The following is a 19384-nucleotide window of genomic DNA, read 5'->3' as shown; positions in this document are numbered from 1 at the left end:
TTAAATTCTTTCCTGCCGTCCCACCCCACCGCGTCCTGCCAACACCACAGCTGAAGCGGTACTCGAACCCAAAGCCTCCAGCGTCCCCACCCCGCCCCGCCCCGCTTCCCCCGCTTCTCTGCAAGCCCACGTACGCCCCCCTGCGATGCGCACGCGCACTGAAGCGGAGTAGCCGCGCACTTCCAACTCCCCTCTGCAATCCGCCGGCTTGCTGAAGCCAACCACCTACATCAACGCATGCTCCGCCCGGCGCTCACGCTCGATTCTCGCGCGCCCAGCCTGCGGCGCATGCGCAGGGCCGGCAGCCCGCGAGACCTGATCTCGGTTCGGCCGCGCGAGATCTTCTAGACTTCTTCCTCCCTCGGACCGGCTTTCCTTCGGTGCCGCTTCCGGGATGCCCCCACCGGTTCTGGGTTGACCGGTACCCGTTCTCTCCCGCTACGCTCCCGGGTCCCCAGACTCCATTTACAGGCCGGTGGCTTGCGGTGGAACCTCCTCGTCCCCACCCCACCCCCATCTCGGAGAGCGCGCGCCCCCTTGCCCCCCAGGAACTAATCAGCAGCCGCCTTAGGTAAGGGGCCCGCGTGCCTGCGCGAGGCTAGCGCCTCGGCGGGGGGCGGGGCACGGGGCGTGTTTCGGGGCCCGGCTCCTCCTTGACCGCTAACCGGTCGCTCGGACGCCTGGCGGTTGTGCGTAACTGAGTTTGGAGTCAAAGCAACCCGTTAAAAAGCGCGTTGGCGGGAGTGGGGTGGGCAGGAGACAGATAATGTGTATATAGGAAAAATTTAAGTTCTGGGAGACCATTTATAGTGAGGGCCTGTAAACTGGCGGTAAATTACTGCGAAATCCCTCCAATAACGTGCAGAGCCCTGGGGACACTCGTAGAGGGCCTACAAACGGATTTTTAAACAGTGGGGAGGTCCTCCAAATTCCTCTAAATACAGTGTAAATAGAAACTTAAGTTCTGGGGTTCCCTATGGGAGGCCTGTAAACAGGTGCCTAATTATGCTGAAGTCCCCTGAATAAAACACAGACTCAAGTGCCAGGGGAGACCCCATATAAGAGGCTGTACATATACATGTAATTGCTGGAGAGTCTTGTAGAAAAATAGTGTGAATAGACTCAAGTTCTGGGGTGGGAGTGCTTCATTAGACCATAAATACGGAGTTAGGAATTGGGAGTCTCCCCAAATAACTTGCAAATAGATTCTGGGTGATCCCCCAAAAGGAGCGTGTTAAGAGATGCTTAAGTACTGAGGAAGCCCCCCAAAGAATTTGTAATAGGGGAATTTGTAATTTGTAGTTCTGGGAGGTCACCTTAAGAGTCCTGTAAATAAACACAAATAGACTGGCTTTATACTTTTGGGGGGGGGAATCCCCAGAGGAGCCTGGAAACAATATTGGGAGTCCCCAAAATGCTTGTAGGTGAACTCTTAAATTCTGGGGAGCTTGCCATAGGGGCTGTAGAGTAAACTCAGATACTGTGGAAGTTCCCAGAATAACATGCATGGGAAGAAGGTCCTCATGGGTTATGTAAACAGACACTGTAGTGCTGGAGCAGAATCCCTATTGAGGCAAGAAAACAGACAAGTGCTGGGGAGGCCTCCAGGATAAAGTGTAAACAGAACCTTAATTGCAAGGGGAGGAAGAGTCTCAATTTCTGAGGAGGCTCTCCTTTGGGAGACTGTAAACAGTCATTTAAGTGCTGAATCAGTTTGCATAAGCATCTGGCATAAGTAAACTGGCCTTGTCCTCCTCTGTCTCAGAAGGCAGTCTTCCACCTAGTTTGTGGCTAGGGGAGAGGTCACGTAGAGCAGTGGGAGAGGAGCTAGACAAGCCCCTACCTGGCTAGCAAAATTACTTCTGCATCCTGTAAACAGATACTTCCATTCTGGGGAAAGAGTCTTACACAAGGACCTCTTCATGTCACTGTACTGGGATGGGAGGTGGAGGGATTCATAGAATGATTTGAAGGCACTTCAGAGCTAAGCAAAGGTCAGCAGACGTTTTCTGTAAAGGTCCAGAGAATAATTACTTTAGACTCTGCAGCCCATAGTATCTCTGTCTCAGCTACTCAACTTTGCCATTGTATCAAGAAGGCAGCCATAGACTATTTGTAAATTGATGGATGTGGCTGTATTCCAATAAAACTTTATTTCCAAAAGCAGAAGGCCGACCAGATATGGACCCGTGAGCTACAGCAGTTGACCTCGGAGTCCTACGAACAGACATACTCAAGAGACTTCCCTGGAATAAAGTGTAAACAGCTGGGGAAACTCCCTAGGGGCCTATAAGCAGCTAGTTAAATGATAGAGAGTGAGTTATATAGGTAACCATACATTTTATAATGTCTTAGATGTGAGACATATAATGACATATAATGACCCCAGTGAGGGACATATAATGTCCCTGGTGAGACCTTGGAGTGTGAGGGATGGCAGACCATCAGTAATGGAAGGTGAACACACTGAAAGTAGAGGGACACCTGGTGAAAATAGGTCCTTGAATACGGGTGCCCCACCCCCACATGTGCCAGTATTGGGTAATCAAAAGGGTAGTTGTTGGACTGGGAGTCATGTTAACAGATTTGTATGGAAATGCTTTGCTGCACTTTGGGAAAGAGTATGTCCCATTTTTATGTGACCTTCCCCCATGTGTTAGTATTTATGTTGAGCAAAGTGATTACCAGTTGGGAATAGTTTTGGCTGCAAGAGGTAGAAGGGGATTTGTTTGTCACTGCATCCAGAGATAGGCAATTTAAGGTTAATAGGGAGTCCCCAAACCTTGTGTTTTGTCTCTATGTCTTCCTTCCATTAAGCTGCCTCACAGACCTCGATGGCTGCTTGAGCTCCAGCCTCCACACCCGCATTCCTTTCAGCTAGTAGGAGACAAAAGGCCGGTGCCAGTGTCTGTGAAGAAAAGTTTCTGAACAGTGCCAAAACACACTTCTGGTGTCATACCATTGGTCAGAAAGAGCTTAGTCACATGGCTGCAGCTAACTGCAGACTAGGCTGAGAAGTGTATTCTGGATAGCCATATATCCAGCTCAGAACTGAGGGTTTTATTTCTTTGGAAGAAGTGAAGAATGGCTATTGAGATCCTGCTGGCAGTCACTGCCACAGACACAGAGCTCTCTTGAAAGGAAGTGCCTTCTTATAGTCCAGGGTAAGCCACATGGAGTAGGGAGAGACTTTCTTCATCCTGGAATCAACCTCTTTCTACCCATAGGTGCCATAGGTGACCATGTCTGAGTCTGGGCACAGTCAGCCTGGGCTCTATGGGATAGACAGGCGGCGGCGGTGGAAGGAGCCAGGCCCTGGCGGCCCCCAGAATCTCTCCGGGCCTGGCGGTCGGGAGAGGGACTACATTGCACCTTGGGACAGAGAGAGACGGGTGAGTGTCTGGGCCCAAGGGCAGCATTCATGTGTCCACTCCTTCCACCAATGTTTATTGAGCACCTGCTAGGCACCGGGCCCTCTTCTAGATGCTGGGGATATATCTGTGGACAAAACGGACTGCCCTCAGAGTGATAAAGGGGCTGTCTTAGATGAAGCAGTCAGAGAAGGCTTCTCTGAAGAGCTGACTTTTGAGCAGAGACCTGAAGGAGGCAAGGGGACAAGTCCTGACAGAATCTGAGTGAAGAGCATTCAGAACAGAAAGAACAGCAAATGCGAAGGCCCTGAGGCCTTTATCTGGTGTGTTCAAGGAGTAGCCAGGAGGCCAGCGTGGCTGCAGTGGATGAAGAAGGGAAAGTGATAGAAGATGAGATCAGAGAGGAAACGGGGGCAAGATCATGTGGGACCTGATAGGCCTTGGAAAGAACTTTGGATTTCGCTGACTGGAATTGGCATTGGAGTTTGAGCTGAGAGGTGCCAGAAGCTCCTGTTTTCCAGGGTTGTGTAATAATAGCAGCCTTTTTTGTCTGTTGAGCAGTGTGCAGTGTGCTGGTGCTCTGCAGAGTGCTTTCCATCCTTTGGGTCTTCCTGGACTCCTGCAGCTGTCCCATGAAGTAGAGCCTATGATAGACCCAGTTTTCAGTAAAGAGGAAATGAGTCTTAGAGGGGAAGGGACTTACCCAAAGTTACAAGTCAATAAGCTTTGGGGCCAGGACTTGAACCCGGATCCAGGTGAGCCTGAGGCGCAGCACCACTGTGTCTGCTGTAGAGTGTCCTGGACCGGGAATCGGGAGCTTCGTTGTGGGCCCGGTCCTGCCTTGCTCCTCTCCTGTGTGTAGGTGACGCACTGCCAGAGCCTGCCCCCCGGGTTCTTTCTCCAGGGCCCTGCCCGCCTCTGAGGGCTGTTTATTGGGGGGTGGGGAGGGGAGTGGAAGAAGATAATGGTTGGGACAGTTTCTGAGCCATAAAACTGCAAAAAACATGAAGGAAATTTATTCACAGTGAGCTTGGCTCTTACTTGCTCCTTCCCTTGGGCCACAGCATAAGTGACAACACGCAGTCTCTCCCCCTTCCACACACATCTTTCTGGGGAATGTTACCATCTTCCTGCACCTTCAGCTTCAGTCCCTGAACGAGCAACTCCCAGATCTCTTGTCTTTGACTCTGACTTTGCTACTGAGCCCTGGCAGCCTCCTAACTGGCCAATGGACTCCTCACATCCTCCATGTCTCCTGCTGACCTCAGCGTCTTCCTGCCAATTCTCTTCCTCCCACTACTAGTGACAGCCCATCAGGTCTCATCCTGGTCACCCCCCATGCCAGTTGGGCACCAGTGCTGTACATGGTGCCTCCTGACTGTATCTCCTATCCATCATCTTCTCTCCACCCTCACCTGTTCTTTGCAAAGCACGTTCATATCCTTTGGTGTGTCCTTCATCATAGGCCAGTGAGTGAGCAGGATTTAAATAAGTATCCTCAATATGTGGGTGAAGAAACAGACCTAGTGAAGGGTCAAGACTGTCCCAGGGTTACTCAGGCTACCACAGAAGGAACAGGATTCCAACTCAGGTCTCTCCCCTTTCTTAGGCAGATGGGGGTGAGACAGAAGAGGCATGAAGAGGGTAAGGCATGGGAATCAGTCCGCCGACTTGGCTAGCCCGGGTGGGGCTGGGGAGCGGAGGTTGGGACAGCAGGGCTGTCAGGATAGCAGCTCTAGATATTGCTCACCTGCCACGTGCCCAATGCTGCGTGGACGGTTTGTGAGTCCTGTCTACTTTCAGCCTCTTAACAGTCCTGTGAGGAAGGAATTCCTAGCCCCATTCGCCAGATGAGCAAACAGGCCTAAGTAAGGGTGGTTCCTTATCCGTGTTCACACAACCAACAAAAGCCAAGGCCAAGTTCAAATGCAGATGTCTCTCGCTCCAGAGCCCCAGCGCCTTCTGCCTGGGCTTGTCTAGCAAAGGCAGCTGAGTGGAGCGGCTGGCAGCGTGCTTCTGGAACCCGGCTGTCTGGCTTCAAGGCCTGGCTCCACTGCTTAATTGGCTGTGTGGCCTTGGGCAAGCCAGTTAACCTCTCTGGATCTCAGTTTCTTCATCTGAAAAATGGGGATAAAGGTATCTCTCACAGGGCTGTTGGTAGGATTGGAAGAGTTTATGTCTGAAGGCGTTTAGAATGGTACTTGGCACTTAGAGGGGTGTCCAGGGAGCTAGGGGAGCCACTCCTGAGTAACTGCCCTCCCTCACCACAGGATGGCAGCGAAGAGACAAGCACGGCGGTCATGCAGAAAACCCCCATCATCCTCTCAAAACCTCCAGCAGAGCGGGTGAGCGGGGAAGACGCTTTGGAAGGGGAGGCTGGGAGCAGTTAGGGCAGGGATCTCTCCACTGACCGGAACCTTCTCACGCCCATAGTCAAAGCAGCCACCGACTCCAACGGCCCCTGCCACCCCGCCTGCCCCAGCCCCTCTTGAGAAGCCCATTGTCCTCATGAAGCCACGGGAGGAGGGGAAAGGGCCTGCGGCCACAGCGAGTGCCTCCACCCCCGAGGGCACTGCCCCACCACCCCCTGCAGCCCCTGCGCCACCCAAGGGGGAGAAGGAGGGGCAGAGACCCACACAGCCTGTGTACCAGATCCAGAACCGGGGCATGGGGACTGCCGCGCCAGCAGCCATGGACCGTGAGTTGGGGCCGGGCGGGATCTGGTTGGGAGCCGGAACCCCCTCGCACAGACCCTCAGCACGTCCTTGTCTGCAGCTGTCGTGGGCCAGGCCAAACTGCTGCCCCCAGAGCGCATGAAGCACAGCATCAAGTTGGTGGATGACCAGATGAATTGGTGCGACAGTGCCATTGAGGTACTGGGGGGTCAGGGGTCTCTCCCTGCTCGACCTTCTCCGGGTCCCACACCCTCACCTCCTCCCCGCCCCCCACCTTCTTGGCAGGCGACACCAGACTAGACAGCTTTCGGGCAGTGGCAGCAGTGAGAGAGAATGGATCAGAAAGTTCTCACCTAGCTGGGCCGAATTTCAGTGGCTGACACTAGCTCAGCTGTGCCGGTTGTTAAAATGCTGAAATACTTTGATACTGGTTGGCAAAGAGGGACCCACTACCACCGCAGAGGCCCTGGGATCTCCTGCCCCCTCTCGCACGCAGCAGGGCAGCCTCCTGGGCCTGCTCCAGTCCTCCTCCTGGTTGGTCGAGACCCATGCAGTACCAGTGTGAACTGGTTTGAATGTTAGCCCCGGAGGTTCCGCCTCCATCCCAACAGCCCTCCCTCTAGTCCACACCTCACACTCCTGGACCGGCACATCTACTTCCAGTGTCCCAGTCTTCATTTCCCCCTTCCTGTTTTTTCCTCCCAGGCTTGTCACATTCTTCAGATTCTCCCAGGTATGCTCCCTCTCCTCCTCCAACAGCTTGGATTTACTAACAACATACCAGGCCCATCTGTTACCACTCTCATGTTGATATCAACTGGGGAGCTTTAAAAAAAAAAAAAGCCGCTGTCCAGGCCCTGCTATAGAGCGCTTACCCACAAATCCCCAAATGCGGCTCGTATAACTGAGGAACTGAATTTGTAGTTTTGTTTAATTTTAATTAATTTAAATTTAAGTAGCCACGTGTGGTCAGTGTCTACCATATTGAACTGGGCTAGCCCTCGATATTCTGCTTTAGTGGGTCTAGGGTTCAGCCCAGGATTAGAGGGGTTTTTTTTAGAGCTCTCCAGATGATTCTGAGGTGCAGCAGCCACATTGAGGACATGACTTGTTTTCCTTGAGGAGTGTCTCTTATGCCCCCTGGTGGTGAAAATCAGCAGAGCTGGCAGCCCAGAGGTGAAGGTCTCAGGATTCTGTAGGACTCTTAAATCCCACAGACAGAGCCAGGACGGGCTGGGCTCCCCTTCCTGCTTACTGCTGCCTTTCTCATGCTTTCCCATGTTTTCGCAACCTGCCTGAAGCCCAAAGCCTCCCAGGAGTCTGCTCCAGTGGCCCTCAGTTACCCAGTCCTGGCTTCTTCCACCCATCCTTTTGTTCCTATGCCTCTCCCCTTCTCCTCCCCAAAGTCAAGCGCCCCTTTTCCTCTGTGTTCCAGCCACGCTGACTTCCTAGTACCTTCTTGACCAGCGAGGCTCTTTTCTGCTTTGGAGCTCTCACAAATGCTGTTCTTTGTGCCCAGAACATTCCATATACCCCCCTTTCCCCGTCCTTTGCCCAGTTGAGGGGATTTGGTGCACAAACGTTTTTCTTTATATCTGAGAAGGTAGGTGGGCGAGCCATGGAAGTCTCTAGGGCCCCTTCCTCACTCCCACTCCATCAACCGACAGATTTTTGAGGGTCTCATTCCTGCATCTTCCCACAGTACCTGTTGGATCAGACTGATGTCTTGGTGGTTGGTGTCCTGGGCCTCCAGGGGACAGGCAAGTCCATGGTTATGTCGTTGTTGTCAGCCAACACTCCTGAGGAGGACCAGAGGTGAGGGGGGCATTGGGTCTGGAAGGGAGGTGGCACCCACCTAGGTCAGGGGAGGGTGGGCCTGGATATTGCAAGTGGTGTTTGGGAAGTTGCTTCCCCTCCCTTAACCTCAATGTCTCTGTCAGACGAGGTTGATGACCAGTCTGGACCAAACTTTCGTGTAGCTCCAAAGAAACCAATCCTGTACCTCCCTCCCTCCCTTCCTTCCTTGTGCCAGCAAATGGTACAGGGCCGCCAGGAACTGGCATGGCGTATTCATTAAGTCTTTGGATTTAGGTTCACCTCAGTCTCAGCCCTGTCGCTCACCAGCTGGCTGATCTTGGGCAGGTCCCTTCACCTCCTGGTATTTCACTTTCTCATCTGTAAAGTGGGATTTTGGAGAATGAGACAAGATCGGGAAGGCAAAAGTTAACAAGAACTTGGCACAGAACGAGTGCTTACAGGATGTGGCTGATGTGGCCTGGGAAACACTGGGACAAGGGACCTGGGTGAAGGGCGTGGGTTCTAGACCAGCCTCAGTCCTGCCTTGCTGAGTAAGGATGGGGTATGATTGTGAAGGTAAAGGATGGAGTCCTTTGGGGGAGGAGGGAGCTTGAGAACTAGAGCCCCAAACTGAGGGCAGGGAAGGAAAGAGGGAAAGGCAGGGATTAGGGAGTAAGGTAGGGAACGTAGACAGTCTAATTAGGGAAGAATCAAGATGGGGGGTGAGCAGGGGTTGTGGCCACTTAGGGTTATCTAAAAGCGTAGGAGTTTGGTTTTTATAAAGTCGGTGATGTCACCCTGGATACCATGGATGGACCTCAGGGGTCCATGAACCCCCGAACGGTATATGCAGGATTCTACACACATTTACAGTCAGGCTTCTCTTCTAGGGAAAGTGTCCATAGTTCCCACCAGCTCTCAGAGGGGCCTGAGGGAAACCCGGAACAGGTTAAGAACCCCTGTGGTGAGAAGATACATCACCAGACCCAGAGCTGTGGGTGCCCCGCCTCCCAGGTCGGCTCCGTCCCCACTCTTCTCTGCTCACTCACGACTTCAGCTCAGCTGGGCTCCGCTCTGGCACAGCTGCAGCTCTCTTGGCTGGCATCCTTTCCATCTCAGCTTGCACCCCCAACTAGCAAAACTTTTCCTGTGGCTATCGGCTCGGATTCTTGAGCTAGAATCCTGTCGGCCTAATGTGTCCTTCTGAGGCAGGTCCGCCTGTGACATGGCAGACGTTGGTACCAACTCTCGTCATCAGGTCTCATAAGTTTTACCTCCTAATTATCTTGAGAATTCATCTGCTTCTCTCCTCCACGCCCATCTCCTGGTCCAGGCCACTGCCATCTCCCTGGAGGAGGCCAGGAGCCTCCTAACTGGTCTCCCTGCTTCAGTTCAACAAATATTTATTGGGTGTTTACCATGGGCCAGGCCCTGTCCTGGGTGCTGGGGCTACAACAGTAAACAAAAGTGGCAAAAATCTCTGTCCCCGTGGGGCTTGCATTTTAATGGAGAGCTAGTAAACAAGCACATTAGAAGATGTTAATCAAACGGGAAGGGGTTATAGGGAGGTGGCGTTGGGGCCAGGTTACTGTTTTAAATCAGGTGGTCAGGGGGCCATTTGAGAACAAGCAGACTCTGAGGAGGGGAAGCAGGGAAAGCGTTCCAGTCAGGGTAAGAACTGGGAACCAAGATGCCCCACATCCTCTCACTGTGGGGTGGAGAGTATTCAGTGCTGTGTGTCCCGTGCCTGGCACATGGCAGGTACACTTGATAATTAATAGCTAGCAATTTTATATCACCGTGTATCAGGCACTCTTTTAAGGGCTTTATGTATATTAACCTCACAGTCACTCTGAGAGATTGAGACTATTGTTGTCCCCGTTTTACAGATGAGGAGACCGAGGAGAAAGAGATTAAGGAACTTACTCAAAGCCACACAGCCAGGAAGAGGCAGAGCTGGGGTTTGAATCCCAGCAGTGCAGCAAAGTCCTTGCTCTTAAACACCTCGGTCTACTGATTTTGTTAAGACTTAACAGGTCTACCTGTGGGTAGGGATGAAGTCATGTGATATAAAACATAGCCCCCTAGGCAGCAGGGGCCATGGATGGAAGGCTTTGCGGGCAGGCGGGGAATCACATCTCATGGGCTCACTCACAGGGCCACACTCTGGAGGCGGCAAAGGCCAAGAACCTGACCTCTAATGCCCCCACCTGCTCCTTTCCACAGGGCCTATGTCTTCCGGGCCCAGAGCGCCGAAATGAAGGAACGAGGGGGCAACCAGACCAGTGGCATTGACTTCTTTATTACCCAGGAGCGGATCGTTTTCCTGGACACGCAGGTGCTGACCCCCACTCACCCCACCCTGCTGCGTGCAGCACTCAGCTTCATCCCCAAATGTGTTTAAGCCAGAACCTTGCTTGGATTCCATGGGGCTCCGGCCAAGCCATGGACATGCTAGTGCCTTTGGGCAAGTTGTGTCTCTTTTTGGCCCTTAGTCTCTTCTTGTCAGATTTCGCCCCCCTCCCCTCCCATCCATCGTGTACACAGGAGCCTAAAGAATCTTATAGCATAGCAGTTGGAAGTGTGGGCCCTAGAGTCAGTCTACAGCCAGAGCTGGCCTTTAAGTAAGTTTTAACCGCCCCACCTCCATTTTTTCATCTGTGAATGGCGGTGATAGTTTTCTCAGCTTCATAGGAGGGTTGCAGGGAGTCAGTGGAACAGCCCAGGCAGAGTGCTGGGCACGGGATGGCGCGTGGTGAGCCTTCACGCGCCTCACTGTCACAAGAGCTGGCCTGTCCTGCGTCACCTGGCAGCTTTCCTCAGCTTTTTCAGGATCCCTGTTCCTTAGCTGGGCAGCCGGGGCCCGTGCGGCTCGCCTCCGTCAGACTCCCTGGACTCCCCTCTGATGCAGACACCAGCCCCGCCACACACACCTCCAGGCCTCGCCATGGTCTCGCTCCTGAGCTCTGCGACCTTGGCCAAGTTGTTTAACCTTTCCACTCCTCGGTTTTCTTAAGTGGGAAAAACAACATTACCTCCCTCGTGGGGTTTCTGTGAGGTGTCAGTGAGTTAACACAGGTACAGTCCTGGCATGAAGTGGGTTCTCAGTACTCTTGGCTGTCAGCATCGTCACCATTAGAACATTCTCTCTCCCCTTGCTTTGTTGCCTGACTGTTGCCTTCTCCTCCCTGAAGACTCCGCAGGGGCGTTGCCTCCTCCCGGAAGCCTCCCACTCCTCTGAGCGCCCACCGGTGCCCATGTGCACCTCCCAGCGCAGCACATGACTTACCACAATCCGGTTCTCGCATTCTGTGCCCGCTCCTCTCCGGTCTGCAGCTCCTCAGGGAGAGGCCTGGCCCACAGCTGATGCTCAGTGAATGTTAGTGGAACAAAGGTCTGGCCACCGTACACATTGATGGGTGGAAAACCTTCCACAAATGTGGTGTGAGACCTGTGTGCCAGGCCCTGTGACAGGACCACCGGGACCTCGTGCCGAGCTGAACCAGCTGCGGGCTGGTCCGGGGCCCCTATGGGGCAGAGCAGAAGTTAGAACAAGACAGAATGGAAGGGACTTCCCTGGTGGTGCAGTGGTTAAGAATCCGCCTGCCAATGCAGGGGACACAGGTTCAAGCCCCAGTCCAGGAAGATCCCACATGCCGCGGAGCAACTAAGCCCATGCGCCACAACTACTGAGCCTGAGCTGTATAGCCGGCGAGCCACAACTGCTGAGCCCATGTGCCACAACTACTGAACCTGTGCTCTAGAGCCCGCGAGCCACAACTACTGAAGCCCGTGCACCTAGAGCCCGTGCTTCACAACAAGGAAGCCACCACAACGAGAAGCCCACGCACCGCAAGGAAGAGTAGCCCCTGCTCGCCGCAACTAGAGAAAGCCCGCGAGCAGCAATGAAGACCCAATGCAGCAAGCAAGCAAACAAACAAGCAATAAATAAATGAATGAATGAATGAATGAAAAAAGACAGAATGGAACACTGCAGTGTTTGGGGTTTTAGAAAGTGAGCCCTTGGGAAAGCCTCTTTCTTAAAGTTAATTCCACCCAGGGCAGGAAGAAGTGGATAGATCATCCACTAATTTAGCCTCTTGTATTTTTAGTGGGATGTTCTTTTAAGAAAAGGTGATGAGCTCACCGCTGACTCTTTTACACCCACTGATGCAGTTCTTTGTTTGTTTGTTTTGGCTGTGTTGGGTTTTAGTGCTTCATGCTGGGTTTCTCTAGTTGCAGCGAGCTGGGGCTACTCTTCGTTGTGGTGCGTGGGCTTCTCATTGTGGTGGCTTCTCGTTGTGGAGCACGGGCTCTAGGCGTGCAGGCTTCAGTAATTGCAGCACTCGGGCTCAGTAGTTGTGGCACGCAGGCTCTAGAGCACAGGCTCAGTAGTTGTGGTGCACGGGCTTAGTTGCTCCACGGCATGTGGGATCTTCCTGGACCAGGGCTCAAACCCGTGTCCCCTGCACTGGCAGGCGGATTCTTAACCACTGCGCCACCAGGGAAGCCCTGATGCAGCCTTTTTAATCCTCACTAGTCTTCACATTAATCATTGTTATTTGACCTGAGTGATTATCCTAGTGAAGTTTTGAAAGCATTTGAAACAACAAAATAAGGGTGTTGCAGCGACATGACTCATTCAAGTAAATGTTAGATTTATCAGCACTAGGAGCGTTCTTCTGGGGCACGCAGCACTTGAGAGCAGTGGGGACTTGTAAGACAGCTGGGGAGAGTGTGTCGGCTTTGAAACTTTTTTTCTGTCACCTCCTCTCACTGACTAGTTCTTTTCTAATTAGAAACTGCCCATGTATCTGACATTATTTTGTCCTGAGAGGTGAGGTATCTGCCGTCATCGGGTGGAACTTGGGTGGCCATGTCCCCTGGGATCCTGACCCCCAGCCCTTCCCTGACACCTTGCTGTCTTCCTGCTGCAGCCCATCCTGAGCCCCTCCATCTTGGACCACCTCATCAACAACGACCGCAAGCTGCCTCCAGAGTACAGCCTGCCCCACACCTACGTAGAGATGCAGGTGAGGGGGCCGAGCCGGGCCTGGTGGTCCAGGATGGAGAGCTAGTGGATACGGGTTGGGCTAGTTTCTGCTTCATAAGAGCCCTGGGTACCCCAGAGCTGGAGGGAGAGGACAGCACCAAGAGTCAGACCTGGCTCAGCTCCTGGCTCTGCCTCTCGGCAAAATCATCCCCCCTTCAAGCCTCCGTATCCGTCTGTGTAAAAAGGGGCTGATCATTGCCACCTGGCCCATTTCAGGGATGGCCTGGAAGGGAAGTGCCAGTACAATCTGGGCGCATAGTCGGTGCTTATAGGCTCAGAGGCGCTTTTGCCCTGTGGCCCCCTCAGCTGAGTCCTGAGATCAGGGACCCCAGTCTGGGCGGAGGGGACCTTCAACTCTGTTGTGCGTTCCTGCCCCGCGCAGTCTCTCCAGATCGCGGCCTTCCTCTTCACGGTCTGCCACGTGGTGATTGTCGTCCAGGACTGGTTCACGGACCTCAGTCTGTACAGGTGAGGCGCTGTCGGGAGCGGAGCCAGGCCAGGGACGGGGGCCCCGAGACGCAGCCACTCGCCCAGCTCTCACCACTTCCACACGGCAGCCACAGGGACCCTTTGAAAACGTGAGTTGGAGAGGATCACTGCCACCTAATCCTCTCTCAGCACACATACACACTTACAACCCTCCACGGACTGTGCACATCACTCAGAGTAAAATCCAAAGTCCTCCGCACGCATGGCTAACCAGGTCCTACGTGATGTGGTCCTGGTCACCGCCCTGACCTCTCCCAGCACTTCCCTCACTCCTTCCAGCAAAGGTGTGGTGGCCCCACGGCTGTCCCTCGTGGCGCTTAGGACCTCTGCACGCCTCATCCCTCGGCTGGAAACACTCTCCCCGCGGCTGCCAGGCCCCCTCTCTCATGTCCTTCACGTCCCCCTGAGGCCTCCCCGACCTGCTAACACTGCCTCTCCTGTGACTCTCCCGCTCTCACCCTGCTATGTTCTCCTTCATGGCACGTATCACTCCCTGACAGGATGGTGTGGACCTTTTTGTGGTCTTGTCTCCCTCGTTAGAATGTAAGCCCCAGTGGCTCACACAGTGCCTGGCCCAAGGTGGATATTTAACACAAATTTGTTGAACGAATAGCATACTGAGGAACTGGTCCTTAGAGCCTCATGGCCCATCCCCTCCAGGCGTAGGTGCCGTTCCCGCGGGACCCTGGTGGGCAGGGAAGGGAGGGAGTCAGGATCTGGCAGGAGTCCTGCCTGAAGCAGCTGGAGGTTCCAGAAATGCCCCCAGATAGGACTGGCTCCCATCCTCTTGGCCTCAGGCCCCAGGAGGTAGCTGTGGGGAGGCCAGCAGCCCTGGGCACGGGGCCCAGACAGACAGATGGCAGGAACGGGAGCTCGTGGGGAGGGGAGAGCCGAGCTGAAGGAAGCAGATGTCTCCGGAGTCAGGCAGCCCTGGGTTTGAATCCAGTACTTGTTAGGCGCCTGGTTGCTTTTTCCACACTTCTTCCTAGGCAGACGGTGTCCTGCAGATGAAGTGCGTTAAAGAATGTAAAGCGTTCAGCACAGTACCGGTGCATAGTAAGCAGTAGGTTAAGTGGGAGCTTAAGGTTTGTGTTAGTAGCTCTGGGGATGGGCGGGAGCTAAGGGTCTGGCCCACAGTAAAAAGCAACCTGCTGGGGGAGCCGGCTGTTGTGACCGGATCTAAGTGACTTAATTCTGAAACACCCCCTCCTACCACCATCGTCCGTTGGAATTCATTCGAAGGACAAATATATTGGACATTTACATAGGCTGGTCACTGTCCTGGGCTCTGGGGATGCAGGTGTGAACAAACAGGTAACACAGGCTGCCCTGTGGAGTTCACATTCTGATGGGGTGTGGCCTCAGGCTGGCCCGTGCAGAGCCTCGGTTTTAAGCCAGAGTCTACATGTGGGCTCCCCAGAGCAGATGTATCCCTGGAAATTGTGGATACCATATTTGTGGCCTGATTTAGGGACGGCCTGGAAGGGAGGTGCCAGCGCAATCTGGGCACATAGTAGGTGCTTATAGGCTCAGAGGCCCTTTTGCCCTGAGGTCCCCTCAGCTGAGTCCTGAGATCAGGGACCCCAGTCTGGGCTGAGGGAACCTTCAACTCTGTTGTCCCTTCCTGCCCCCCTCAGTCACTCCAGATTGCTTTGTGTGCATGTCCGTACGAGGAGAAGGGCAATGGTTTATCAGATCCCATTAGCCCTTATCTCAGGTTTATTTTATTTACTTTTATATATACGCTTATATATTTGGAAGAATTACTTTAAAATAGCATAAACTGAAAACTTATATCCATACAAAAACCTGCACAGCTTTATTCATAATTGACAAAACCGGGGGCAGCCAAGATGTCCTTCGGTAGATAAATGGATAAATAAGTTGTGGTACATCCACACGATGGAATATTATTCAGTGTTAAAAAGAGATGCGCTGTCATGCCATGGAAGACAATGGAGGAGCCTCAAATGGATATTATTAAGTGAAAGAAGCCAATTTGAAAAGGCTTCATACTGTATGATTCCAACTCTGACGTTCTGGAAAAGGCAAAACTATGGAGACCAGTAAAAATATCGGTGGCTGCCAGGGTTGGGAGGGGGAGGGAGGGGTGAATAAGGTGGAGCAGAAAGGATTTTTAGGGCCCTGAAACGACTCGGTGTGATACAAATGGTGGATTTATGTGGTTTTTGTCAAAACCCATAGAACATACACCACCAGGAGAGAACCTTAATGTAAACCATGGACTTTGGGTGGTAACGATGTGTCGATGGAGGATCATCAGAATGTTGCGAAGTGGGAAGGCTGTGTGTTTGGGGGGGGGGGTGGTCCATGGGAAATCTCTTTGCTTTCCACTCAGTTTTGCTACGAACTTAAAACTCCTCTAAAAAATAAAGTATTTTTCTTGATGGCATAAACTAGTTAAAAAATACATACGTGTTGACATGGGTCCATGGATCAGTGTCTGAGAGGGTTGTCTCTGGGTTCCCTAAAACTGTGAGAAATATGGTGTGTATGCGGCATTTTTCTGAGTGTCGCTGTAGCTTTAATCAGATCCGTGAAGGGAGCCCCCTCCTTCCCCAGGCTGTGGGATATGGGGGGGCCGGCGGCAGAGCACCAACCTGTCACCCCAAACCCCAAGGTTCCTCCAGACAGCAGAGATGGTGAAGCCCTCCACCCCGTCCCCCAGCCATGAGTCCAGCAGCTCGTCAGGCTCCGATGAAGGCACTGAGTACTACCCTCACCTGGGTGAGAGGCGTTCTGGGGGCTGCAGTGGTGGGCAGGGGAGAGTGGGGGGCGGAAACCGGGCGTACTCTGGGGAGGGGGCGCTGGGAGGAGCACCTGTGAGGGTTGTGAGGAGGAGAGTCAAAAAGGATTAGCTGCCACTTCCTCTGAGGGTCCCCCTGGCCATCAGGGCCATGACCCTCGAGTCCAGCTCTGGCCCCTCGATCGGAATGGGAGCCCCTTGGGGGCAGGACCCTAGTCTGCCTGTTTCTGGGTCCATGGCACGGGGCTCAGGGAGTGAGTGTGGAGTCGGCCCCAGGGGCGCCATGCACCCTGGTCACCCTGCTTGGGCCCCTACACGCACATCCTTGGTCTGCTCTGTCCTTGCCCTGCTCTCTGACGCACTGCTCTTCTGCAAAGATCGGGCTCATTTATGGCACCCCAGGCAGGGTCTTCCCTGCGTCCTCCACCTGGCCCAGCCCCTGGTCTTTCTGCCAGGCTCTTGATCACGTGGCCGTCTTCCTCTTCTGCCTTTTCCATTAGACTGGGGACTTCCTGAGGGCAGAGACCAGATCTGACTCATTTCTCTGCGTCCCCAGCACCGCCCAGCACAGGGCCTGGTACTAAAGGGAGGTTACTTATCATGTAAATACAAGTGATCTGAACTCAGGGGCAGTGCCGTCTTTGGTGTGAGAAGGGGAGTCCGAGTGGCCAGCACGAGCACAGCACGGGCTGCCGCACATTCCTGTCTCCTCCCACCCGCAGTCTTCCTGCAGAACAAAGCTCGCCGGGAGGACTTCTGCCCTCGGAAGCTGCGGCAGATGCACCTGATGATTGACCAGCTCATGGCCCACTCCCACCTGCGGTACAAGGGTGAGGGTCCCCCAGCCACCCCCCAAGCTGTCCAGTGGCCTCCTGGCTCCCAATCCAGTCCCATAGCCCCGGCCCCCAGACCGGTCCTCTGACCCCAGCTTGACCACCCTGCGCGTACCTCCCCCGGCCCTGCAGCACTGTGCCTGCAGCCTCACGGGTTCTCTCCGCCAGGTACGCTGTCCATGTTACAGTGCAACGTCTTCCCTGGGCTCCCACCTGACTTCCTGGACTCCGAGGTCAATCTGTTCCTGATGCCCTTCATGGACAGCGAGGCAGAGAGTGAAACCCCCCCGAGAGCAGGTACGGTTCCGCCTCGAGAGGATCTGGTCCGTAGGGAGACACGGCCCACCTGGTGAGAGGGAGACACAGGCTGTCCTGGTCTGGGGGTGACAGGGACCCGCCCTGGTCTGAGGGGAGACTCAAGCCTGTCCCTTAGGTGCTCAGACCCCTCTGTAGGAGCATGTTTCCGAGTCACGGAAGGACAGGGGGACCTGGGCCGGGGCTGAACTCAGAGGCGCTCCTGGCAGGCCAGGATGCTGTTGACGGGGAGGAACGGCCTCTCTCGGCAGGCTGTCCCCCTTCCCCTCCCCTCCTAACTTCTGACTTTCCAGGACCCAGTTCCAGCCCACTCTTCTCCCTGCTGCCTGGGTACCGAGGCCACCCCAGCTTCCAGTCCTTGGTGAGCAAGCTCCGGAGCCAAGTGATGTCCATGGCCCGGCCGCAGCTGTCACACACGATCCTCACCGAGAAGAACTGGTAAGAGCGCTCGGCAGAGGAGGTCCAGTTTTACTAGTGGGGAGGTTTAGGCTCAGAGAAAGGAAGTGTCACGTAGTAAGGTCATGCACTGTGGTTGGGTGTCACTTGACTGCAAGGAGTAGGGCCAGTGAGCCCAGTCAAGTTTAAAGATTTATTCTAAGGCCCTGAGCGCAGAGAGCATGGCTGCACCGGAGAGGAAAGCAGAAAGCTGTCAGGGACCACAGGGGCCGCGTTCTCCAGGCCCCTCCCTCCCCCCACTAGCCCCCTCCACTGGGAGCCTCTGCCCCTGGCTTTCTCTACCTTCCTTCACAAAGCCCTGCGCTGCCTCCCCAGCCCCGACTCTACGTGGCTCTCTATGCCCAGAACCCACAGCAGTGCTGCCACAGACCCAGGGCTGCCTCATCTCATTTCCCAGAGAAACAGAAACTTGAGAAGTAGCTGCAGCTTGGCTCCCCTGGGTCTGTCTGCAGTCGGCTGTGGGCAGAAGGGGCGGGGAGTGCAGACACAGCAGGAAGCCACTCGCGAGTGCAGGTCAGAGCTCTGTTTCTCTCTTTGGTCTAAACCAGGGCCCAGCGGGGAGGGGAGAATTTGGGAGGTGGGAGGGTTATGCAGCTGCTAGACATTTCTGATCATCACAAGACTCTGGAGGGATGTAGAGATAGACCCGTACCCACAAAGGCCAGCACTGAGTGCAGCGGGAAGCAGTTTGGGCCCAGAGGTGGGTGCTCGAGGGCTTCGGCTTCGCTTCCCCTGGGGGAGGTGAGGGGATCGGGCCACCTAGCATCGGCGTTGGCATCTTCCCTGTATCCCAGGCGTTACCGTTACCGTCATGCGGGGGCCACAGCCAGGGCAGCTCTGACTGTTGACCTCCCCTCACAGGTTCCACTACGCCGCCCGGATCTGGGACGGGGTGAAAAAGTCCTCCGCCCTGGCAGAGTACAGCCGCCTGCTGGCCTGAGGCCAAGGGGAGGAATGTCTCGCAGAGAACCCCCTTCCGGGCCCCCAGTGGATGGCGAGGGGCACCCACCTCCTCTGCCCGCGGGGCGGAGAGTGGCAGCAGGCCTGATGGACAAGGGACCGTGACTTCCTCACCTGGGGACACGAGATGTCCAGGGCCAGGCCCCCATCCTCAAGGGAGTGTTGTTCAGGGGGTGACTTTGAGATCCCGCCCCCAGCCTGGACGAGGTAGCCCGTCATCAGCCCCCACACGGACAGGCGGCGGGAGAAGCCTGAGTGGTCACCAGGAAGCCCAGGCTCCGTGTCGGCCTCCCTCTGTAGGGACAGGAGCAGCAGGTCCCTCTGTCCTGACGCCAGGCCCCTGCCTGGAAGGTGAGGCAGGGTCTGGGAGCTCTTTATTGGGGCAGATCTGGTGGCTGGAATAAAAACAGTCATGCAAGCCTGTTCTGGCGCTCCTCTTCTTCCCCCTCACCAGCGTGCTGTCCTGGGAATCCCCCCAGTTCTGGGTCCCAGCCCTTGGGGGCAGGTTAGTCATGGCCTCCCATTGGACCCTGAATGAACTTCCCATGGGCACATCCACTGTAGGTCAGAGAGTTGTCAGGGGTGGTTAAAGACCAGTCTTTGCTACGGAGGAAGCCTCTAGAAAGGGGTATTCTATTTCCTGGGGTGATATCAAGCCTCCCATCTCT

At 54.5% G+C, this 19384-nt stretch overlaps 1 protein-coding gene across 2 annotated transcripts; it reads left to right on the top strand.

Moving 5' to 3' along the window:
• Positions 1 to 277: 277 nt before the first annotated feature.
• On the top strand, positions 278 to 19134 carry SMG9 (SMG9 nonsense mediated mRNA decay factor). Of its 2 annotated transcripts, XM_061173331.1 has the most exons (14): positions 278 to 571; positions 3228 to 3392; positions 5642 to 5716; positions 5805 to 6069; positions 6147 to 6244; positions 7749 to 7861; positions 10070 to 10181; positions 12781 to 12876; positions 13279 to 13364; positions 16027 to 16133; positions 16875 to 16982; positions 17154 to 17282; positions 17594 to 17738; positions 18618 to 19134. In XM_061173331.1, the coding sequence occupies exons 2-14, from the start codon at positions 3243 to 3245 to the stop codon at positions 18694 to 18696; spliced, it is 1563 nt and encodes a 520-aa protein (XP_061029314.1). In that variant the 5' UTR covers positions 278 to 571; positions 3228 to 3242; the 3' UTR covers positions 18697 to 19134. The 2 variants fall into 2 exon arrangements, with proteins under 2 accessions (XP_061029314.1, XP_061029315.1); XM_061173332.1 differs by lacking the exons at positions 278 to 571; positions 3228 to 3392 and adding an exon at positions 4980 to 5015.
• The last annotated feature ends 250 nt before the right edge of the window (positions 19135 to 19384 follow it).

The sequence above is a fragment of the Eubalaena glacialis genome, chromosome 18 (genome assembly GCF_028564815.1).
Source record: "Eubalaena glacialis isolate mEubGla1 chromosome 18, mEubGla1.1.hap2.+ XY, whole genome shotgun sequence".
Lineage (NCBI taxonomy): Eukaryota > Metazoa > Chordata > Mammalia > Artiodactyla > Balaenidae > Eubalaena > Eubalaena glacialis.
Note: the sequence above shows the minus strand (reverse complement) of the source record. Positions and strands in the feature narration are given on the sequence as shown.